At 45.3% G+C, this 25001-nt stretch overlaps 1 protein-coding gene across 1 annotated transcript in view; it reads left to right on the forward strand.

The window, feature by feature from the left end:
* LOC126203093 (protein still life, isoforms C/SIF type 2) overlaps nt 1–25001 on the forward strand; it is a 582152-nt gene that overhangs the window by 339563 nt on the left and 217588 nt on the right. Inside the window, exon 2 of the mRNA XM_049937336.1 lies at nt 22422–22689. Within this exon, the coding sequence (XP_049793293.1) occupies nt 22422–22689 (268 nt within the window). The remainder of the gene's footprint in view (nt 1–22421; nt 22690–25001) is intronic.

Raw genomic sequence — 25001 nt, forward strand, 5'->3', positions numbered from 1 at the left:
TTTGGAAATTCAGCCACTAAGGGGGTAAAGTAGTGGGTGAAAATTTTTTGAAAGTAAATCATTATTAAAGAACTTTTAATGCATTTTTATAGCTACATCTATCAAAGCCGGCATTTGTCTTCTCGCTTGGAAATAAAATTATTTTTCAATGTTTTTGGAAATTTAACCCCCTAAGCGAGTGAAATATGAGATGAAAAGTGTTATGAAATTATTTCATTATGAAAGCGTTATGAAAGGTAATTCTGTAAAAAATTGTATTTGGCTTCTCTGTTAGAAACAAAAAAAGTATGTGTTTCACTGGTTTTGGAAATTCAACCCCTAAAGCGGTGAAACAGGGGGCGAAATTCTTAAGAAAATATTTTGTTGGATTAAAATATTTTTCAAGCTAAATCTATGAAAACAGTCCTCTCGGTTAGATATAAAGAAATATTTGTTAAGGAATGAAACTTTCTATGGGAATATAACCACAAGGCAAGGTTAACAAAAATCTTAAACACCAGCTACTGTTTGGTAAGAAGTAAATGCGGGAAAGACCACGCTTCTGTGGTCTTAAGTAGCTGAAAAGTTTAGAAGGTGATGGAATTTCTGCACGACATAAAAATTCGATTAAAGAAAAACAAAAAAGTCTATGCAGACCATAGACTCTAGGCGAGCGTAGGCGTGGCCGCTGAGCCAGTAAAAACGTAAAACACAATATGTCAGAATACATAAATAGTTTTCGAACATTCTGTAAGGACCGATTACAGTCGTGCCATACATCAGTTATGACATACCAATATCTCTAATGATTAACTGTAAGATAACTCCAATGGCACATTCAGAAGACTTCTCATTATTCCATATCAACATAATAAATGCAGTTAGAACTCGGCAGGCGCCTTCAATTGCTCACCATGTATTTATACGACCTGTCTCCGTTTACGGAAAACAGTACCTCAGAATATCATATTTATTGCACGCTCGCAGCGCACAGCGTTACTAGGGCCACGCCATACCGCTGCCCTCCTGGCCGATGCCCTCGGCAAGTTTTGTGAGAATGTTAAGTATGAAATCGTCTAGTACTATTGGCTACAATTGGGGACAGTGCGCGTGTATACACAATAAGCAGCTGAAGGCCCCTGTTGGTTTATCATATGTTACACCTGCCTGATATAGTGCAGGGCCTCCGCGATCAGGCAGAAGTGACGCAACACGATGTGGCATGGACTCGATTAATGTCTGAAGTAGTGCTGGAGGGAATTGACACCGTGAATCCTGCAGGGCTGTCCATAAATCCGTAATAGTTCGAGGTGGTGGAGATCTCAAAAATGATTCAAATGGCTCTGAGCACTATGGGACTTAACATCTATGGTCATCAGTCCCCTAGAACTTAGAACTACTTAAACCTAACTAACCTAAGGACATCACACACATCCATGCCCGAGGCAGGATTCGAACCTGCGACTGTAGCAGTCGCGCGGCTCCGGACTGAGCGCCTAGAACCGCTAGAGGTGGAGATCTCTTCTGAACAGTACATTCCAAGGCATCCCAGATATGCTTACTAACGTTCATGTCTGGGGAGTTTGGTGGCCAGAGAGAGTGTTTAAACTCACAATAGTCTTCCTGGAGCCACTAGGTAGCAATACTGGAAGTGAGGAGTGTCTCACTGTCCTGCTGGAAGTGCCCAAGTGCGTCGGAATGCACGATGGACCTGAATGGATGTAGGTAACACAGGATGCTTACATACGTGTCACCTGTCAGAACCATATCTAGGTGGATCAGGAGTCCAAATGCACACGCCCCACACCATTACAGAGCCTCTACCAGTTTTAACAGTCCCCTGCTGACAGGCAGGGCCCATGGATTCATGAGGTTGTCTCCATCGCCGTACACAACCATCCGCTCGATACAAAACGAGACTCGTCCGACCAGGCAACGTGTTTCCAATCATCAAGAGTCCAATGTCGAAGAAGGCGAGGAGTAAACCTTTCTGTCGTGCAGTCATTAAGGTACACTAGTGGGCTTTCGGCTCCGAAAGCACATAACGATGACGTTTTGTTGAATGGTTCGCACACTGACACTTTTTTATGGCGCAGCATTGAAATCTGCAGCAGTTTGCGGAAGGGTTGCACTTCTGCCACGCTAGACGATTCTCTTCAGTCCTCGTTGCTCCCGTTCTTGCTGGATCTGTTTCCGGCAGCGGTGATGTCGGAGATTTGATGTCTTACTGGATTCCTGATATTCACGGTACACTCGTGGAATGGTTGTGCGGGAAAATCCCCACTCTATCGCTACTGTACTGTAACGTATAGGCATGCCGCATTTGTGCTGAGTATGCCGATATGGTATTTGTGTATGGGTTTTGTAATGGAAACGCTGCTGCTGCATGTAGAGAATACGGCATGCAATTTACTAACCGCAGACTACCAGATTCAAGAGCGTTTACTTGTGTGTCCAATACACTGAGTGACACAGCAGTCATATTGCATCTGAACGTGTAAATGAACAGACTGTGGATGAAGTAGAAAACGTTATTCAGTTGGCAGAACGTAGTTCTTCAACAACAATACTTAGAATTTTTGCACGTATCGGTGTTCCACATACAAGAGTATGGCGGACATTAAAATGTATGCACCGATTCCATGCGTATCATTAACAGCTCATTCAGCACCTTCGAGCAGGAGATGAAGATAAACAATTGGAATTTTGTCACAGGAGACTTGAAAGTTGCCAAGTAATCTCATTTGTACTCTTCACTGATGAAGCCAGTTTCACTCGTGACGGCATCAGTAACACTCGTAATTCACATCAGTGGTCTGAAGAAAATCCACGTGCCATTGTGAAGACCCATTTTCGAGAACGCTTCTCTTTAAACGTGTGGTGTAGTTTGACAGACAATCAGTTGACTGGAACTGTTGCAGTTCACCATAGTCTTACAGGACTCTGTTATCTAAACTTTCTTAAAAATGGGCTTCCAGCATTATTGGAAGAGGTTCCTTTGGCTACAAGAATGCGCATCTTCATCGAGCATGACGGGGCTCCTGCACATTGTAGTCCTCAGGTGACACGTCATCTAATACTCCCCTGAAGACAGATCGGTAGATATGGGCACATTTCTTGGCCACCAAGGTCCTCGGACCTTACCCCTTTGGATTTTTGCCTGTGGGGCTGGTTGAAAGGTGAAGTCTACAAAGAAAAAGCAGCCACTGGAGCCGATTTGATCGTTTGGATTATGAATAGCGCAGCCCTCATAAAAGAATGCAAAGACGATCTCAGAAGAGCTACACGTGGTGTTATTAAGAGAAGTCAAAAGCGCATAGAAGTTGGCAACGGAATTTTTGAAAATCAATTGTGAACGTCCTCATTTGCCTTTGCTGTATCTCTATACTCAATAAGAACTGGACATACATGGCATTTAACTGCCATTTGTCTATATCACCACCTCCTAACATATTTACTATTCCTACTGAAACACCCTTTATTCCTACAATAATGAACTACTTGTCACATCACTTGTCAATTAAACGACCCTGTCCTTGAAGATGTTGCATTTTTTTCGGCACTGTAGGTGCATCAAGACGGTAAGAAACTGAACTAAAAATGAAGTCAACCGAGGAGTTTAAATAGCACCATAATTGTTCTCAGTAATCTTTAAAGTACTTTTTGTACTCTTAAACTGGTAGAACAATTAAGGAATGCATTAGGTGCTTTGTATTATCCAGGACGATTGACTAATGTGGTAATCAAATGGTTCAAATACTCTGAGCACCATGGGACTTCTTCTGAGGTCATCAGTCCCCTAGAACTTAGAACTACTTAAACCTAACTAACCTACGGATATCACACACATCCATGCCGAGGCAGGATTCGAACCTGCGACCGTAGCGGTCGCGCGGTTCCAGACTGTAGCACCTAAAAAATGGTTCAAATGGCTCTGAGCACTATGGGACTCAACTTCTGAGGTCATTAGTCCCCTAGAACTTAGAACTAGTTAAACCTAACTAACCTAAGGACATCACACACATCCATGCCCGTGGCAGGATTCGAACCTGCGACCGTAGCGGTCTCGCGGTTCCAAACTGCAGCGCCTAGAACCGCATGGCCACTTCGGCCGGCTGTAGCACCTAGAACCGCTCGGCCACTCCGGCCGGCAATGTGGTAACCCTGACGCTTGAGCAGTACTCTCTCCAAGTTCTGTGCGAAGGCTAAGGATCCACGGCCCTGCAATAAAATAAATAAATAAATGCCTTCTGAAATAGAACAGACTAATGCGTTTAATAACCATCAAATGTCCACAGCGTTCCCTCTGGACATTACCACGGCGCAAACTTCCCGATATCCGTTACTGTGGCCAATTCGTTAAGGAAATATCTCGCACAATAGCGACTATGACATATAGTGTTCAATAATACTTTGAACCCATCCGTAGATTAGCGCCAGAAAGTTAAATCCGATTTTCTGGAGTCTTTTTAGCGAGATAAGGTGCCGTATATCGAGGCAATAAATAACGTAATCTCAGCTCGACCATTTCGCGACTGGAGCGCGATTTTTCCTGTTGCCGCAATCACCATAACGAGCGCGTATAATCCGCTTCCTGCGGTCCCGATAAGAGAACTGGCTTTGGAGATGCCCCTATGCATCACCTGGCCGGTACGTTTCTGGGCTAGAAGCCTGGTAGCTTTGCATGATAGTTTCCCCATCCGTCGACTGGCCCACCACTTAAAAGTAGCCTCCTTCGCTTCTTCGCATTCTTTCGACTCTAAAACTAATGGTCGCAGCACTGCATTTGGCAAGTCCCGTAGCTCGTTTATGCTAACGAATGTCCGCGCTATCTAGCTCTGGCCCGACGAGTCTAGCCGGCCCCGAGCATTTGCATTGTAATGAAGTCCGTCCAGCGGCGCCCGTTGCTGATGACGTATCGCTGTCATTGTTGCGCGATATGCGTGGCCGCTCCCTAATCGTCCAATATCGCCGCGCAACGCGTTCGAAAACGGCGCATTACGCTGAAACGAAAGGCCAAATTGCGCAATTTAAAGATAATTTGTACCGATCATTTCCGCTTGATAGGCGCCCTTCAACTATAGCCGTGGTCGCTGTTTATTTGTGTGTTCTGGTGCACCGTCATTAGCGTACGACGCATTCGGTGTGTGGGACCACTCAGCACCAAGAATTGCCTCAATGTGACTGATATCGTTTTCCAGCCTACACTACTGGAACAGATCTCCCAGTCTACAATCCTGGTACAGATTTCTCGTTATAATTCCCATCCTTAATTTCTCTCAGAATGAACAAGCCCTTAATATATATATTTTATATATTGCATATACTTAGCGGTTCAGTTAAACCAATATTTCCGAAATGCTGTAAGATATCGTAATTCCATTCTCACCTAGATGAATCGCGAGAAAGTACTCACTAAACGACGTACAATCGCCTCTCACAGCTATATTGATTATAGAGGTATCGATATCAACTTCGCTTTTTCAGTTGAATTGTCGTAATTTCTGCTGCTAATAACGTAGTTCTAAAAGAAACAAATTCAATACCGTTTCACTTTTCAAAATTTGATTAGAGGTTCCGCACTGACTATAATTTTTAGAACTTAGCATTAATGAACATGTAACCGACTGCTGTCTTTTGTAGAGGTTTGTGATTTCATACCCAGATAAGGAAATACATCACGTCGGTTAAGGAAGAAAGAGAACAATTGAGTTGTACGCACAAAAGTATCCCGATAGACGGTGTCTACCAACAACGATAATTCAGTGAATGGGGCCATTGGAAGGGCACTGGAATACTACACAATGTTTTAATAACTATTAATTAATTAAAACATTGGTAAAGATACATCGATAACTGTCGCAATACGCAACCTCGATAAAATCGAATTCAGTTTCGTAATTATCCGAACAAACTCAATCATTTGATGTACATCATAATAAAATTCTGCTGTAATTTTATTTTGCCTCTTCATATTGATTTTTGTTTTAGTGTGTTTCTAAACCTTCCACCCCTTTCAGTCAATCTCCATCAACATACAACGAATATGATTTGCATGCGAACAGAATCCGCAATTTTTGAGGAATTCCGACAGTCATTTAGGTACAGTGAATTATCCATATAAATGGTCATCAGGACAGATTAAAATTGCAGATATGTCACGTTAGTAATTCTGTATTTAACGTAAGCTGCTTTTTGATGGTAGTTTATTTTACCGGACTAGTTTCGAGCTATCGTGCATCGTCGGCGGTACCTTATATCTACTGCTTTTAGCGGATGCCAAAGAGAGTATTTCGTAATAATCATATCAAGAGTTGAAATAGAAAAGTTCGAAGTGGCAGATCTCACATTAGTTAGGAGAATCATAAAACGATGTATCTCTCTTTCTACATAACCTATTTTTATTCAGAAAATTGATAACGTATTCTCAGACCACAGAATTATGCTACAAAAAGTACTGTGACAAATAAGGAAATAAATAATTTGTTAAGACTGTTCTAAGTGTTGTACCAGGAAACTGATTGTTTCTAAGTAACAGTAAGAAAGTTTATATTTCAAATGTCATTAATACCTTGAACAGGTATTCCTGTTTTGTGACTGATGCGCATGGCTAGTCTTTCAGATAAAGTACGGCATGACATACAAATGCACCTGTTTTTAACTACAGGAATAGAAGTCAACGAAAACGATTTCACATTTCTTTTCATTTTCTTAGAAAAGAGCAACATAATTAAACTCAAAAAAGTATTTCTGTTTCTTACACAATTCCATTCTTGGGTTCATATAGTGCAAAGTTTACTATAAAATTCCTTGTGGTGCTGAGGAAGAAATGGCAACACCTTGAACAGGTATTTCTGTTTTTTGACTGATACGCATGGCTAGTCTTTCAGATAAAGTACGGCATGACATACAAATGCCATGGTCTTTCCTCTTTTGAATATATTGAAATTTATTCATTCTTTTGTTTCACAGTAAGAATTTTTATACAGCTGTTCTGATGGGACAATGTGAGACACATTGATCATACTGTATTTGGAGATGTTATATACGCCTGCATTGACAACAATGTTTCAACAGCATATGTAACATCAGACGTCAGTTGTATGACTTGGAATTATATAGAATAAGTAAGGCTTGTGTGTAGCTTGCGGTACAAATGCAATGCATATCTTTCTTCGTTTCTCTGTATTTGTAAAATCTCAGTTGCAGATCAAAAAGCTGTGTCCACTCGCCAAAAACTTTTCTGTTGTCTCCGCAAACCATCACAGGCTAAATTGTGGAGACGTTGACGTATGAAACTTGCGTTTCCAGTGCTTTTGTGTTCTCGGTGCTCTGTTGTATGCCCAATAGCGAAGCACTGCTTGGCGCGAAGACGGTGCGCCATCTAGTAACGAACCTTTGAAAAATATTCTCCATGATTTGACGCATGGAAAAAGTTTAGGGGCATGCAACACAGTACCGAGAACACAATAGCACTGAAGATGCAGTTTGGGAATAATGGCACTTTGAACGTTCATAGTGATTTCTGTTTTAGCGTGTTTCTAATCTTCACCTTTCATTTATATATGCATATATATATACAAATATATGCAATCAACATAAAAAATTTTACGAGAAATTTCCACTGACAAGTAAATATCCTCGTAAAAATGTTCTTGTATATATATATATATATATATATATATATCGATTTTACACAGAGTACGCGAAGGAACTTGCCCCCCTTCTTGCAGCGGTGTACCATAGGTCTCTAGAAGAGCGTAGCGTTCCAAAGGATTGGAAAAGGGCACAGGTCATCCCCGTTTTCAAGAAGGGACGTCCAACAGATGTGCAGAACTATAGACCTATATCTCTAACGTCGATCAGTTGTAGAATTTTGGAACACGTATTATGTTCGAGTATAATGACTTTTCTGGAGACTAGAAATCTACTCTGTAGGAATCAGCATGAGTTTCGAAAAAGACGATCGTGTGACACCCAGCTCGCGTTATTCGTCCACGAGACTCAGAGGGCCATAGACACGGGTTCCCAGGTATATGCCGTGTTTCTTGACTTTCGCAAGGCGTTCGATACAGTTCCCCACAGTCGTTTGATGAACAAAGTAAGAGCATATGGACTATCAGCCCAATTGTGTGATTGGATTGAAGAGTTCCTAGATAACAGAACGCAGCATGTCATTCTCAATGGAGAGAAGTCTTTCGAAGTAAGAGTGATTTCAGGTGTGCCGCAGGGGAGTGTCGTAGGACCGTTGCTATTCACAATATACATAAATGACCTTGTGGATGACATCGGAAGTTCACTGAGGCTTTTTGCGGATGATGCTGTGGTATATCGAGAGGTTGTAACAATGGAAAATTGTACTGGAATGCAGGAGGATCTGCAGCGAATTGACGCATGGTGCAGCGAATGGCAATTGAATCTCAATGTAGACAAGTGTAATGTGCTGCGAATACATAGAAAGATAGATCCCTTATCATTTAGCAACAATATAGCAGGTCAGCAACTGGAAGCAGTTAATTCCATAAATTATCTGGGAGTACGCATTAGGAGTGATTTAAAATGGAATGATCATATAAAGTTGATCGTCGGTAAAGCAGATGCCAGACTGAGATTCATTGGAAGAATCCTAATGAAATGCAATCCGGAAACAAAGGAAGTAGGTTACAGTACGCTTGTTCGCCCACTGCTTGAATACTCCTCAGCAGTGTGGGATCCGTACCAGATAGGGTTGATAGAAGAGATAGAGAAGATCCAACGGAGAGCAGCGCGCTTCGTTACAGGATCATTTAGTAATCGCGAAAGCGTTACGGAGATGATAGATGAACTCCAGTGGAAGACTCTGCAGGAGAAACGCTCAGTAGCTCGGTACGGGCTTTTGTTGAAGTTTCGAGAACATACCCTCACCGAAGAGTCAAGCAGTATATTGCTCCCTCCTACGTATATCTCGCGAAGAGACCATGAGGATAAAATCAGAGAGATTAGAGCCCACACAGAAGCATACCGACAATCCTTCTTTCCACGAACAAAACGAGACTGGAATAGAAGGGAGAACCGATAGAGGTACTCAAGGTACCCTCCGCCACACACCGTCAGGTGGCTTGCGGAGTATGGATGTAGATGTAGATATTATTATACGATGATTACGAAATATCATTTTTGGCATACACTAAAAAGTAGAAGATATAAGGCACCGCCGATGACGAACAAACTCCCAAACGTAATCCGATGACATGAAGTAGCATCAAAAAGCAGCTTACGTAAGATACATGATTATTAATATTACACATTGAAAAGCTACAGAGAACCAGGTGTACAAGACACGCTTAAAATTACAAGAACCCTAATTTGGTTCATAAGTCACGTCATATTTTAGGCGTCGTTTTATACTTTACGATTAAAGTAGTTTACACAATGACGCGATACAATACCCAGAAGAATTTTAGCCATCATGTGTCACATTTATTTGAAATACCATTGTATCACAGCTATTGTATTGACGAAGCCACCAATTTCACCGAACCGTGCACACAGAATGACGCAATTAATATTCGCGTGTCAGTATTACAGACTTTATGAGGCTTCTCGCGTTATTCACGACGGACAGCGAAAAATTCGAGTCGCGCCTGTTGAAGCCGATACCAGGGCGGCGGCGTAGCAGCAACTGCAGACCGCAACCGGACCCGGCTGCGAGGGTTTAAAACCCGTTGTTTGCACGCCGTGTGAGTAGCGCCACCGCAAACCAACCGAAGTTGCGTTGCGCGGTTGACCGCACGCCGGCCGACACGGATTTATTGTTACAATCAGGGGCGCGCGATTGATCGCCGCCCTGAAAACTCACTTGCACGCAATTACGCTGTGCTGTTGCACAACTTCTGTTTTTTTTTTTTTTCCACCGCGGCTAAATTTCACAACTGACAATCAGTTCCTCCGGCTTCCTGCTCGTGGAATCTGCGCCGGGATACATATTCATCCCTGCATTGCCTCCACTTTCAGCTCACTTAAGCAATATAGCGGCGGATGAGCTCTAATTATCAAATAACCCCCACCCTCCATTCTTTAAACAACGTAACAAATGAACGTACTTGTTAAATACTTGACGTTAAGCATGTAGCTTCTTTATGCTTGAGAAACACTGCAGTATTCCACTCATCTCATTGTCAGTGTTGAATATTGTTATCCCCAAATCCTCGACAAATAAGCGAAAAATATACCTATTTTAAAAAGCAGATAAAAATTCATTTGACACCTTCCTGAGAGACAATCTCCACTCATTCCAAATTAATAATATAAGTGTAGACCAGATGTGTTTTAAATTCAAAGAAATAGTATCGGCAGCAATTGAGAGATTTATACCAAATAAATTAACAAACGATGGAGCTGATCAAATGGTTCAAATGGCTCTGACCACTATGGGACTTAACATCTGTGGTCATCAGTCCCCTAGAAATTCCCCCCAGGGGGTCCACAACTCTTTTGTGGATACGTTCGTAGCGAGCACGGGACTCCGAGCTAATGTGGCCCTCCTTCCTTTCCGGGCTGCATACCTTCCTTTTCCGCATCCTTCCCTATCCCCCATCTTGCCCCCCCCCCTCTTCTCACCTGGCTCTTTCCTTCCCTTTCTCCCCCTCTGGGAGTATGGTTTGTGCCTACGTCCGGAGACGGACGCTCATAAATGTAACGCATTCTTCGCCTTCTCTGCTTGTATGTCTTCATCCTTCCTTTGTTCTTCTCTTTTCCTTACCTCTTCTCTTTACCCTTTTCTCCGCCGCGGCGTTTGAGACCTCTCTTCTTTCCTTTCCCTTTCTTTGTTTTTCCCTTTCTCTTTCTTCCTCCCTGTGCGTGTCTGAAGGCCGACCCACGCATTTCTGTGCGTAGCCGGTGACGGGGTAACGCGTAATTCCCCGCCCCGGGTAGACAGGTAGGACACGTACGTACTCCCTGGTAACGGCCAGGCCCAGGGAGGGGTGATTACCCGTGCTGATACCTTCCGAAAGTGCCGATTGGTACCTCCGTCCGTTTGTCGGGAGGTGTGATCTGAGGTGTGAACAATTACCTAAGGCGGGAGTGCCCTCAGAGAGGGCCCCCACAAGGGAGGAGCGCGCCATCAGAGTCGCCGGTAATCATGGGGGATTCTTCCGCAATGGTTTCCTCATCTTCCACTATGTCTGCTCACAAACGTAAGTTCACTGAGTCCCAGCCACAGACAGTTCTTCCATCGTTGCCACAGTTCCTTGTTGTTTCTCGGACGAAGGTCACGACTTCTCCACAGTCAACCCTTTCATTATTCAGGAAGGTGTCGACGCAATTGCAGGTCCTGTAAAGTCTTGTTCCAGATTACGGAATGGCACCTTGTTGTTAGAAACAGTCAGTGCCCTCCAGGCACAAAAATTGCTGCGTACTTCACTGCTCCACACCTTCCCTGTCCGAGTTGAAGCACACCGCACTTTAAATTTCTCACATGGAGTCGTTTATACACGCTCCCTCGACGGATTGTCTGACGAGGAAATTCAGCACTACCTCTCTGACCAGGACATAACGGCTGTTCATAGAGTTATGAAAAGGGTTGATATGAACATCATTCCAACCCGCACTGTCTTCTTGACATTTGACTAAGTTCAACTCCCATTGAAAATCAAAGCAGGCTATGAGATAATTTCCGTTTGCCCTTACGTCCCAAACCCTACACGTTGCTATCGGTGTCAGCGGTTCAATCACACCAGCCAGTTTTGTTCCAATATGGCCAAATGTGTTATGTGTGGCAAGGATGCCCATGAGGGTGCTTGTCCACCTCCATCCTCTCGTTGCATCAACTGTATGGGTGACCACGCTGCTTCCTCTCGAGACTGCCCCATTTTTAAAGACGAAACGCTCATTCAGGAAATCAGAGTGAAGGAATAGGTATCGACCTTTGCTGCTCGAAAATTATTCGCCAGTCGACAGCCCACCGTGCCTCAGACAGGAAAATACAGCACTGTCCTTGCTTCTCCTCGGCCAACAAAGGATGCGGCCACGCAGACTTGCGACCTCACCTTTAGTACCACGGTCGTCAGATCGGCCAGCGCAAAGATCGCCCGTTCAACCTCACCACTTTCGCCCGCCCACTCTATGGCTCACCCTTCATCGGGTTCTGATAAATCTCGAGCTTAAAAGTCAGACACCAAGACTTCGAAAAAAGAGCATACTCGTGAAGATTTTTTACGTACCCCAACTTCACAACCATCGGTTCCTCCTTCATCTAAACATCATGTTTCCAAGAAGGCTAATAAGAAACCCAGTTCATCTCCTTCTCCGCCAGGGCGTGTCTCATCTACAGCACGACCTGTCGGAAATCGCCCTCGGCCGTCTTCTGTGTCGCCGAGGCGCACTGCTGGCGGCCAATCAACCGGCCGATCGCTGGTGGCAGGAGCTGCTCCTGAACAGCCTATGGATCAGGATCTTCTGCCTTCGGCTGAATGCCATTCCATGCTGTCGGTCGCAAGCTCTGAGCAGTCGCTGAGTTGACGGCAACCTTGGTCACATTCCTCCATTTTCTGTTCACCCTATGTCCATTATCCATTGGGATATCCGCGGCCTTCGAGCCAACCGGGATGAATTGTCGATCCTTTTACGATCCTACTCGCCAGTCATCTTCTGTCTTCAGGAAACAAAGCTGCGTCCCCATGACTGCTTTGTTCTCCCCCATTTTCAGTCCGTCCGATTTGAAGGCACTCCAGCACATGGAGGACTCATGATTCTTCTCCATGATACTCTTCATTATCACCCAATCCCCTTAAACACTTCCTTCCAAGCTGTCGCTGTCCGTCTTTCCCTTTTTGGATATACTTTTCTCTTTGTACTGTATACATTCCATTGTCCACACCAATGGCACGAGATGATCTCCTTCATCTTCTTGGTCAGCTTCCACCCCCCTATTTGCTGGTTGGGGACTTCAATGCCTACCACCCGCTTTGGGGATCTCCACATATTTGTCCACATGGCTCACTATTGCTAGACGTCTTCCACTAAGCGGATCTAGTTTGCCTCAACACTGGGGTCCCTACATTTTTGTCTGCCTCCACGACAAATTTCTCTCATCTGGACCTTTCGGTCGGTACTGTTCCGCTAGCTCGGCACTTCGAATGGTTCGCCCTTGATGATACACACTCGAGTGACCACTTTCCATGTGTCCTTCGACTGCAGCCTCAACTGCCATATATGCACCCGCGACGCTGGAGGTTTGCCCAGGCTTATTGGACACTTTTTTCGTCTCTAGCGACATTCGATGACCGTCACTTTCCTAGCGTCGACGATGAGGTCACACATATTACAGACGTTATTCTTACAGCTGCGGAACGTTCAATACCACGCACCTCCGAATTGCCCCGGCACCCCCCAGTTCCTTGGTGGAACGAGGCATGCCGTGACGCAATACGTGAGCGGCGACGTGATCTTCGTGTTTTCCGCCACCATCCTATTTTGGCCAACTGTATCCGCTATAAGCAGTTCCGTGCGCGATGCCGTCGCGTCATCCGCGATAGCAAGAAGGCAAGCTGGAAATTCTTTATTAGCTCATTTAACACCTTCACTCCCTCCTCGGAAGTTTGGAGTCGGATTCGACGGTTATCAGGCGCGCCTAGTTTCTCCCCAGTCTCTGGGCTCACTGTCGCGCATGATACATTAGTGGACCACGCCGCAATTTCTAACTCATTGGGTCAACACTTTGCTGGGATTTCGAGCTCTTCAAATTACCCGTCAGCGTTTCTCCCGAAGAAACGTGCAGCGGAAGTGCAACCTCTTGCTTTCTTCTCTCAAAATCGCGAAAGCTGTAATACTGTTTTCTCCATGTGGGAACTCCAACATGCACTCTCTTCTTCTCGCTCCTCTGCCCCAGGGCCGGATGGTATCCACATCCAAATGTTGCTGCATTTATCAACCCATAGTCTGCGTTACCTCCTTCGCCTTTATAATCGAATTTGAACCGACAGTACTTTTCCCAGACGATGGCGGGAAGCTATCGTCGTTCCTGTTCCGAAACCTGGAAAGGACAAAAAACATCTCCCCTCTAGCTATCGCCCCATTTCTCTTACGAGTAGTGTATGTAAAGTTTTGGAGCGTATGGTGAATTGCCGTTTAGCTTGGTGGCTGGAGTCCCGCAGTCTTTTAACACCTGCCCAATGCGGATTCCGAAAGCATCGTTCTGCAGTTGACCATCTTGTTGCTCTCTCCACTTATATCATGAACAAGTTTCTCCGGAAACGCCAAACAGTAGCAATATTTTTTTGATCTGGAGAGAGCATACGATACCTGTTGGAGGACAGTCATCCTCCGCACACTGTTCTTTTGGGGCTTTCGAGGTCGGCTGAACCTTTTTTCTTCGCGAATTTATGGCAGAGCGCACATTTAGAGTGCGGGTGAACAGTACTCTCTCCCGTACTTTCTCCCAAGAAAACGGGGTACCACAGGGCTCCGTGCTGAGTGTTGTACTGTTTGCCATTGCCATAAATCCAATTATGGATTGTCTCCTTCCTGATGTCTCGGGCTCCCTCTTTGTGGACGATTTTGCGATCTACTACAGCTCTCAACGTACCAGCCTTCTTGAACGACGTCTTCAAGGCTGTCTCGATCGCCTCAACTCTTGGAGCATTGACACCGGCTTCCGTTTTTCTCCCAGTAAGACCGCTTGTGTTAATTTTTGGCGACGTAAGGAGTTTCTTCCACCCTCCTTACATCTAGGACCTGCCAACCTTCCGTTTTCGGACGTCCCTAAATTCTTGGGTCTTATGTTTGACAGAAAACTGTGCTGGTCCTCCCACGTTTCCCATCTTTCGACTCGCTGTCTGCGATCCCTCAACACCCTCCGTGTCTTGAATGGTACCTCCTGGGGAGCGGACCGAGTGGTCCTTCTCCGCCTCTATCGCGCCTTAGTGCGCTCAAAATTGGACTATGGAAGCATAGTTTACTCCTCTGCTCGGCCGTCTATTCTTCGTCGTCTCGACTCTATCCACCACCGTGGATTACGTTTAGTGTCTGGAGCTTTTTACACGAGCCCTGTGGAAAGCCTTTATGCTGAGACTGCTGAACCTCCGCTGTCCAATCGGCGAGCAGTCCTTCTGGGTCGTTATGCTAGCCATCTGTCTTCCATGCCTGCTAATCCAGCCCATGACATTTTTTTCGACGCCTCCTTTGATGTAGGGTATGCAGGCCGCCCCTCCTCCCTACTCCCTCCGGGAGTCCGCTTCCGTCAAGTGTTCCATTGTCTTTCCTTCCGCTTTCCTAAAACCTTCTTGACAACTTGGGGTACAGCACCGCCTTGGCTCCATCCCCGGATCTGCCTGCTCCGTGACCTTTGTCAATTTCCCAAGGATGGTACCCCTTCACTTGTTTATCGTCGGGCATTTGCTGCTCTATGTGCACAAATGAAGGAAGCCACATTTATTTACACTGATGGCTCGAAAACATCGTTAGGTGTAGGGAGTGCCTATATTGTTGGCGACACCCCAAATCAATTTCGGCTTCCCGACCAGTGTTCGGTTTATACTGCGGAGCTTTACGCTATTCTCCAGGCTGTCCACTACATCCGCCGCCATCAGCGGATACAGTATGTTATCTGTTCAGATTCTCTCAGCTCTCTCCTCAGTCTCCAAGCTCTTTACCCTGTCCATCCTCTGGTCCACCGGATTCAGGACTGTCTGCGCTTGCTCCACCTGGTGGGCGTCTCGGTGGCGTTCCTCTGGCTCCCGGGACACGACGTTGGTATCTGTAGAAATGAGGCGGCCGATATAGCGGCCAAGGCTGCAGTCTCTCTTCTTCGGTCAGCTATTCAATCGATTCCCTTCGCCGATCTACGGAGCGTTTTATGTCGTCGTGTTGTTCTTTTATGGCACGCACATTGGTCGACACTTCCCCATAATAAATTGCGGGACGTGGAAGCTCTTCCCTGTGCTTGAACCTCTTCCTCCTGAACGCGTCGTCAGGAGGAGGTAATTTTAACTAGACTCCGGATAGGGCACTGTCTTTTTAGCCATCGACATCTTTTAAGCGGCGATCCTCCCCCACTCTGTCCCCACTGCTCTCAGCTGTTGACGGTAAGACACCTTTTAATTGAGTGCCCCTATTTTACTCCGTTACGCGCCCGTCTACAGCTGTCGCCTGATATATCGTCAATTTTAGCAGATGACACGCGCTCGGCCGATGGCGTTCTCGAGTTTATTAGTGCCAGTGAAATGACGTCAGTCATTTGAAGCTTTTTTTGGGGACAACCAACCCCTTTCTGTAGTGGATTTTTAAGCCTTCCTTCTGCTTTTAGTTTCTCCCATTTTTTGAGTTTCGTTCCCGTTGCTGCTGGTTTCCATTTTCGGTTTTTACTGTTTCCTAAGTCACGGAAAGGGCGCTAATGACCATAGCAGTTTTGCGCCCTAAAACAAAAAAAAAGTCCCCTAGAACTTAGAACTACTTAAACCTAACTAACCTAAGGACATCACACACATCCATGTCCGAGGAAGGATTCGAACCTGCGACCGTAGCGGCAACGCGGTTCCAGACAGAAGCGCCTAGAACCGCACGGCCACATCGGCTGGCACGCAGCTGATCCTCCCTGGTACACAAAACGGGTGAGAACACTGTTGCAAAAACAACTAAACAAACACGCCAAATTTAAACAGACGCAAAATCACCAATATTGGCGGTCTTTTACAGAAGCTCGAAATTTACCGCGGACTTCAATGCGAGATGCCTGTAACAGTTTCCACAACGAAACTTTGTCTCGAAAACTGGCAGCAAATCCAAAGAGATTCTGGTCGTATGTGAAGTATGTTAGCGGCAAGAAATAATCAATGGCTTATCTGCGCAACAGCAATGGAGATACTATCGAAGACAGTGCTGCCAAAACACAGTTACTAAACACAGCCTTCCGAAATGCCTTCACAAAAGAAGACGAAGTAAATATTTCAGAATTTGCATCGAGAACTTCGGCCAACATGAGAAGTAAATATCCTCAGAGTAGTGACGCAACTTGAATCATTTGATAAAAGCAAGTCTTCTGGTTCAGATTGCATACCAATTAGGCTCTTTTCGGAGTATGCTGATGCATTAGCTCCATTCTTAATAATCATATACAACCGTTCGCTCGACGAAAGATCCGTAGCCAAAGACTGGAAAGTTGCACAGGTCACACCAATGTTCAAGAAAGGCAGTAGGAGTAATCCACTAAATTACAGGCACATATCGTTAACGTCGATATGCAACAGGATTTTAGAACATACATTGTGTTCCAACATTATGAATTACCTCGAAGGAAACGGTCTATTGACACACAGTCAACATGCGTTTAGGAAACATCGTTCCTGTGAAACACAACTAGCTCTTTATTCACATGAAGTGTTGAGTGCTATTGACAAGGGATTTCAGATCGATTCCGTATGTCTGGATTTCCGGTAGGCTTTTGACACACAAGCGGCTCGTAGTGAAATTGCGTGCTTATGGAATATCATCTCAGTTATGTGACTGTATTTGTGATTTCCTGTCAGAGAGGTCACAGTTTGTAGTAATTGGTGAAAAGTCATCGAGTAAAACAGAAGTGGTTTCTGGCGTTCCCCAAGGTAGTGTTATAGGCCCTTTGCTGTTCCTTATCTATATAAACGATTTGGGAGACAATCTGAGCAGCCGTCTTCGGTTGTTTGCAGATGACACTGTCGTTTATCTAATAAAGTCATCAGAAGATGAAAACAAACTGCAAAACGATTTAGAAGAAATATCGGAATGGTGCGAAAAGTGGCAGTTGACCCTAAATAACGGAAAGTGTGAGGTCATCCGCATGAGTGCTAAAAGGAACTCGTTAAACTTCGGTTACACGATAAATCAGTCTAATCTAAAAACCGTAAATTCAACTAAATACCTAGGTATTACAATTACGAACAACTTAAACTGGAAGGGACACATAGAAAATGTTCTGGGGAAGGCTAACGAAAGACTGCGTTTTATTGGCAGGACACCTATAAAATGTAACAGACCTACTAAGGAGACTGCCTACACTACGCTTGTCCGTCCTCTTTTAGAATACTGCTGCGCGGAGTGGGATCATTACCAGATAGGACTGACGGAGTACACGGAAAAAGTTCAAAGAAAGGCAGCACGTTTTGTAGTGTCGCGAAATATGGGAGAGAGAGTGTCACAGATATGATACAGGATTTGGGCTGGAAATCATTAAAAGAAAGGCGTATTTCGTTGCGACGGAATCTTCTCACGAAATTCCAATCACCAACGTTCTCCTCCGAATGCGAAAATATTTTGTTGACACCGACCTACTATCACCACGATAAAATAAGGGAAATCAGAGCTCGTGCGTAAAGATACAGGTTTTAATTCTTTCCGGCACTATACGAGATTGGAACGAACCCTCTGCCAGGCAGTTGAATGTGTTGTGCAGAGTATCGATGTAGATATAATGACGTCATATTCCCTGACCTAATTGTCGTACAAAGATATAATTTTGCCGGCATATACAGTGGTATACGGATATTCTGGAACTTCGTCCACAAAATTTTTCTACGATTACCTTTTATTTATTGTGCATGGTCCCCTTCGAAATACTCTCTTAAACAACTAATACACCACTCCCAACGACGTTTCCACTTCCGGAAGCATTCTCGGTACGCCTCTTGCTGAATCGCGCGGAGCCCCTTCTGCGAATTTTCTTTTATCTCGTCTGTCGTTGCAAATCTTCGTCCTTTCAACGTCTCAGCACCATAACCGACATCCACATCTCATCATCAGCTATAATTTTCTTAAGGAACATCTCGTTTTCATTTGCGCGATCCATAGGCTCTTCACAGATTGTGAGGCGAAGGTCTCTCTAGTCTTGAGTCTTGACTCATGAGTGCTGGGACGAACTTGGCGGCAACACGAGGCATTCCAAGATTCTGCGTCAGGATTTTATCACATGATCCAACTGAAACGTTTCTTTCTCCTACAAATCTCTCGGACAGTCATTTTTCTATTAGTAAGTACAATTTCGTAGACGTTGCTGACATGAGCTTCGGTAGACGTGGAAAGGTGTCCTCAATGAGGGTCATCTTCACCTTAAGTCCGGCCATTTTTAATCGTGTGAACGAGTCGTAAAACCAAGTACGCTTTGAGCGCTCATTACCGTAGGCTTCCTGCATCATTTTGTGTGTCTCTGTAAAAATTTTCTTGAGGTTCACGCAAAATTCAATGCAGATGATTTGCTCTTCTAACTATGCAATCTCGAAATTCGGAAACTGTACGACACAACGTTCTACCAAATATAGCACTAAACAATAACTAACAGATATACAACAATGAAACTTCCGGCTGTTAAACATTAAACAAAGGTGTCTGCAGCGATGCCAACCTCATTTCGCTCCAACACAACATGAGCGCGAAATTACGAATTTTCCGGAATTTTTTGAACAGATCTCGTATACTCAGTTTCTAAGTGTAATACTTGTTGCTGATGTTTCTTCGGCGTCGTATGGCCGTGGTCCTAGAAAGTTTTCGGTTCCTGGCGTTTCGACCGGCACAGCTCTGGACGAAACGTGGGGAACCGAAAACTTTCCAGGACCACGGCCATACGACCCAAAAGACTCATCAGTAACTATGACATCCGGTCGTGAAACCCTTAACTGTGATACTTCCATTGTAGTGTTAAAGCTTTAACATACGATTATATTTTTTAACGAGTAGATTAGGACATCTTTTTCAATTGTTCGGTTAATAATTATTCCTCCCCCCCCCTCGCACGAAGTCGTTTGATAGACTGCAACTGGGGCTAGATGACTTTTATACATTAGGACCACTTTATAATGACATAGTGGAAGTCTAAGTGAGTTCTGTAACAAGTTTCAGCTAGTAATAGCGAATACTCTGTTCAAGAACCACAAGAGGCGAAGCTATACTTGGAAACGGCCGGGTGATAATGGAAGATTTCAGTTAGATTACATCATGGTCAGACAGAGATTCCACACGTCCAGAATTTCTACAGAGTAGCTTCAAGAACGCTCTTCTGAGCTTAAATACTTCCGCTGACCATCAACCTCCCCAGACATGAACATTATTGAGCATATCTGGGCTGTCTTGCAACGTGCTGTTCAGAAGAGATTTCCACCCCGTCGTACTCTTACGGGCTTTTGAAGAGCCCTGCAAGATTCATGTTGTCAGTTCCCTTCAGACATTAGTCGAGTTCATACTTCATCGTATTGGGGCACTTCTGCGTGCTCTCGGGGGCCCTACACTATATTAGGTAGGTGTATTAGTTTTTTTTGTAAGTTACCGCGGCGTGGGCGCCTTCTGTCGAATTTAGCTCGCTCTTCGAATATTGCTCCACCTGGGGTGCGTAGGCTTACACGTAATGGTGATAGTCCAGAATGAGATTTTCACTCTGCAACGGAGTGTGCGCTGATATGAAACTTCCTGGCAGATTAGAACTGTGTGCCCGACCGAGACTCGAACTCGGGACCTTTGCCTTTCGCGGGCAAGTGCTCTACCAACTGAGCTACCGAAGCACTTCTCACGCCCGGTCCTCACAGTTTTACTTCTGCCAGTATCTCGTCTCCTACCTTCCAAACTTTACAGAAGCTCTCCTGCGCTTCTGTAAAGTTTGGAAGGTAGGAGGCGAGATACTGGCAGAATTAAAGCTGTGAGGACCGGGCGTGAATCGTGCTTCGGTAGCTCAATTGGTAGAGCACTTGCCCGCGAAAGGCAAAGGTCCCGAGTTCGAGTCTCGGTCCGACACACAGTTTTAATCTGCCAGGAAGTTTCAATAGTGATACTGCTTGCCCGCGAGCCCGCGGAGTTAAGATTCAGGTATTTTTCTTTCAAAAATTCAGTCTTGATCACGCCACGTATGCTTCAGGAACATAGATGGCCGGTTTAGATTGTATCACATGACCATCATCAGACCCATGGCAACCTTCGAAGATGGTGGGTGGAGCACTCTTCTCAGCTGCTGTGATGTCAACTGTCTGACATCACAGAGAGCTCCACCTACCGTCTTCGAAGGTTGCCATGGGTCTGATGATGGTCATGTGATACAAACTAAACCGGTCATCTATGTTCCTGAAGCATACGTGGTGTGATCAAGACTGAATTTTTGAAAGAAAATTTTTTAAAAATTTATCACTGTTCCAAAAATGTTTATTAAAATTGTTTAAAATTCAGATGTCCAGTCGACAAAATTAACAGCCGCTACACTGCTCCGTGTTTGTTTAAGTTAAGGAAAGACGCTCCGAACTGATGCACCACCGCATTACAAGCTCATCACTGCTGTGGCACACCTGCTAATTCGGTATAATCAATACGGCATTCTTCGAGAACTATGCGTGACAAGGATCTTCCTAACAACGTTACTAACAAGGGAACCTCCCCATCGCACCCCCCTCAGATTTAGTTATAAGTTGGCACAGTGGATAGGCCTTGAAAAACTGAACACAGATCAATCGAGAAAACAGGAAGAAGTTGTGTGGAACTGTGAAAAAATAAGCAACATATACAAACTGAGTAGTTCATGGGAAGGTAGGCAACATCAAGGACACTGGGACCGCAGCAGCGCCGTGGTCTCGTGGTAACGTGAGCAGCTGCGGAACGAAAGGTCCATGGTTCAAATCTTCCATCGAGTAAAAACTTTAATTTTTTTATTTTCAGTTTATGTGACAAACTCTTATGTTTTCATCACTTTTTTGGGAGTGATTATCACATCCACAAGAAAACATAAATCGGGCAAGGTAGAAGAATCTTTTTACCCATTCGCCAAGTGTACAAGTTAGGTGGGTCGACAACATATTCCTGTCATGTGACGCACATGCCGTCATCAGTGTCGTATAGAATATATCAGATGTGTTTTCCTGTGGAGGAATCGGTTGACCTATGACCTTGCGATCAAATGTTTTCGGTTCCGATTGGAGAGGCACGTCCTTTCGTCTACTAATCACACGGTTTTGCGATGCGGTCGCAAAACACAGACACTTAACTTATTACAGTGAACAGAGACGTCAATGAACGAACGGACAGATAATAACTATGCAAAAATAAAGAAAGTAAAATTTTCACTCGTGGGAAGACTTGAACCAAGGACCTCTCCTTCTGCAGCTGCTGACGCTACCACGGGACCACGGCGCTCCTGAGCTCACGTTCTCCTTCATGTTGCCTATGTAGCCCATGGACTACTCAGTTTGTATATTTTGCTTATTTTTTCACAGTTCCACACAACTTCTTCCTGTTTTCTCACTTGATCTGTGTTCAGTTTATCAAGGCCTATCCACTGTGCCAAGTTATAACTAAATCTGAGGTGGGTGCGATGGGGAGGTTCCCTTGTAAGCAGAATATATAGAGTGCGTGTATTTTTGTCAAGATTCTTGTATACATGGTGTATTTTCATAAGAAGTAGTTTGTTGAGAATTGAGGGTTAGCGAATTCGTGCACTCAAGTACTTGTGTGTGTGTGCGGTGCAGGTTCCTGAGCGTGAAGAAGTGGCTGCTGCGGAAGAAGCACCAGATCGAGCTGGCGCGCAAGCGCGGCTGGAAGGGCTACTGGGTGTGCCTGAAGGGCACCACGCTGCTCTTCTACCCGTGCGACTCGCGGGAGGGCCGCAGCGTCGAGGCGGCGCCCAAGCACCTCATCATCGTCGACGGCGCCATCATGCAGCCCATCCCGGAGCACCCCAAGCGCGACCACGTCTTCTGCCTCAGCACCGCCTTCGGCGACGCCTACCTCTTCCAGGTGGGTCTCCCTCTCTGCCGGAGGCGGACGTAGCCGCCAGTTCAGTAACCTTTCGTTTAGCTCGCCACACGAGGTCGCGCAGGAGGCATCGAAGCATTGGTGTTAATAGGAGATCGGTACTGAGAATGTTACACACAAGTTGTGAAACTTGTGATACGGTTAACACAACATGTGGTAAAATCCCATTGTCAGGTGTTATAAAACAAGGAAACATCTCAGTATGTCACAATACTAGATGTACATATATTATAACATACCTTAAAGTTTCTATCCCATTAGGCACTGCCAAAAGTAATAACTCGGCACTGAACATGCATCGTCAAACATAAAACTGTGGAGGCACAGTTGTGAACTAAAGGCCGCCGCTTTCACGTACAAATACAGTACTTTCCCGCAACGCATATGACAACCCCCCCCCCCCCTATCGATCCAACTGTCTGTTATAAAATTTATGAAAGTTACACAGGGTGTTCGGAAATTCCCGTTAAAACCTTTTGGACTTGTAGAGGGGAGTGAGTAGATTATACACACATCAGAAAAGTTTTGCATCACCCCGGTTCCCAGAACTCCTGAAGATATACGTTGACTGTGGATATTGTATCACAGACACAGTCCCTCTGACTGTTCAGAGATGTCGCTAAACCCGCGCAAAGATGTAAACAACCATGCATGAGTAGCGCCTGTTAGACGGAGGAGTTCCGACAGCCGATCAGTTTCAGTCATTCCACCAGGAAGGAGGTACATGACTCGTGTTGTCTGTAGTTCAACCATGCCTAGACGGTCAATACCGCGGTTCGATCCCGTCCGCATTGTTACTTTGTGCCAGAAAGGACTCTCAACAAGGGAGCTGTCCAGGCGTCTCGGAGTGAACCAAAGCGATGTTTTCTGACATGGAGCAGATACAGAGAGACAGGAACTGTCGATGACATGCCGCGCTCAGGCCGCCCAAGGGCTACTAATGCAATGGATGACCGCTACCTGCGGATTATGGCTCGGAGGAACTCTGACAACAATGCCACGATGTTGAATAATGGTTGTCGTGCAGCCACAGGACGTCGTGTTACAACTCAAGTTGTGAGCAATAGGCTGCCTGATGCGCAACTTCACTCCCGACGTCCATTGCGAGGTCCATCTTTGCAACCACGACTCCATGCAGCGCGGTACAGATTGGACCAACAACATGCCGAATGGACAGCGCAGTATTGGCATCACCTTCTCTTCACCGAAGAGTGTCGCATATGCGTTCAACCAGTCAATCGTCGGAGACGTGTTTGGAGGCAACCCACTCAAGCTGAACGCCTTAGACACACTGTCCAGCGAGCGCAGCATGGTGGAGATTCCCTGCTGTTTTGGGGTGGCATTATGTGGGGCCGGCTTACGCCGCTGGTGGTCATGGAAGGTACGAAACGTGAATGCCATCCTCCGACCGATAGTGCAACCATATCGGCAGCTTATTGACGTCTTCATGGACGACAATTCGCGCCCCCATCGTGCACATCTTGTGAATGACCTCCTTGACGATAACGACATCGCTCGACTACGCTGGTCAGCATGTTCTCCAGACATGAACCCTATCGAACATGCCTGGGATAGATTGAAGAGGGCTGTTTATGGACGACGTGACTCACAAAGCACTCTGAGGGATCTACGCCGAATCGCCATTGAGGGAGGGGACAATGTGGACCAACAGTGCTTTGATGAACTTGTGGATAATATGCCACGACGAATACAGGCATGCATCAGTGCAAGAGGACGTGCTACGGGTATTAGAGGTACCGGTGTGTACAAAAATCTGGACCACCACCTATGAAAGTCTCGCTGTATGGTGGTACTACATGCAGTGTGTGGTTTTCATGAGCAATGAAAATGGCGGAAATGATGTTTATGTTGATCTCTATTCCAATTTTCTGTACAGGTTCCGGAACTCTCGGAACCGAGGTGATTCAAAACTGTTTTTTATGTGTGTATTTTGAATCGGAACCCACGTCCGGAACTTACCGTTTCCGTGTTATAACCATTTGAAAACAGATTGGTAACGCGACCACTCTTACAGCTAACTGATTAGATGTGGCCCAGTACATCTCTTGTTTTACAGTTACATTAATAGGTAAAGAAATTGCTCATGTACTCGATGGCCTGTTCCATTTCAGATGTGCTGCGTCTCCCTGGAGCACGCCAGCTGATGATGAAGATGCCCTTTCTCGAAGTCACTGCGTAATTGTGGCGATAAGGCTACGCGACAGAGTTCGATGTTCTGGAGAACGATCTTGATAAAGGCAACGGAGCAGCTCTTCCATTACAGTGAGCTTCGC

The sequence above is a fragment of the Schistocerca nitens genome, chromosome 9 (assembly GCF_023898315.1).
Source record: "Schistocerca nitens isolate TAMUIC-IGC-003100 chromosome 9, iqSchNite1.1, whole genome shotgun sequence".
Classification (NCBI taxonomy): Eukaryota; Metazoa; Arthropoda; class Insecta; order Orthoptera; family Acrididae; genus Schistocerca; species Schistocerca nitens.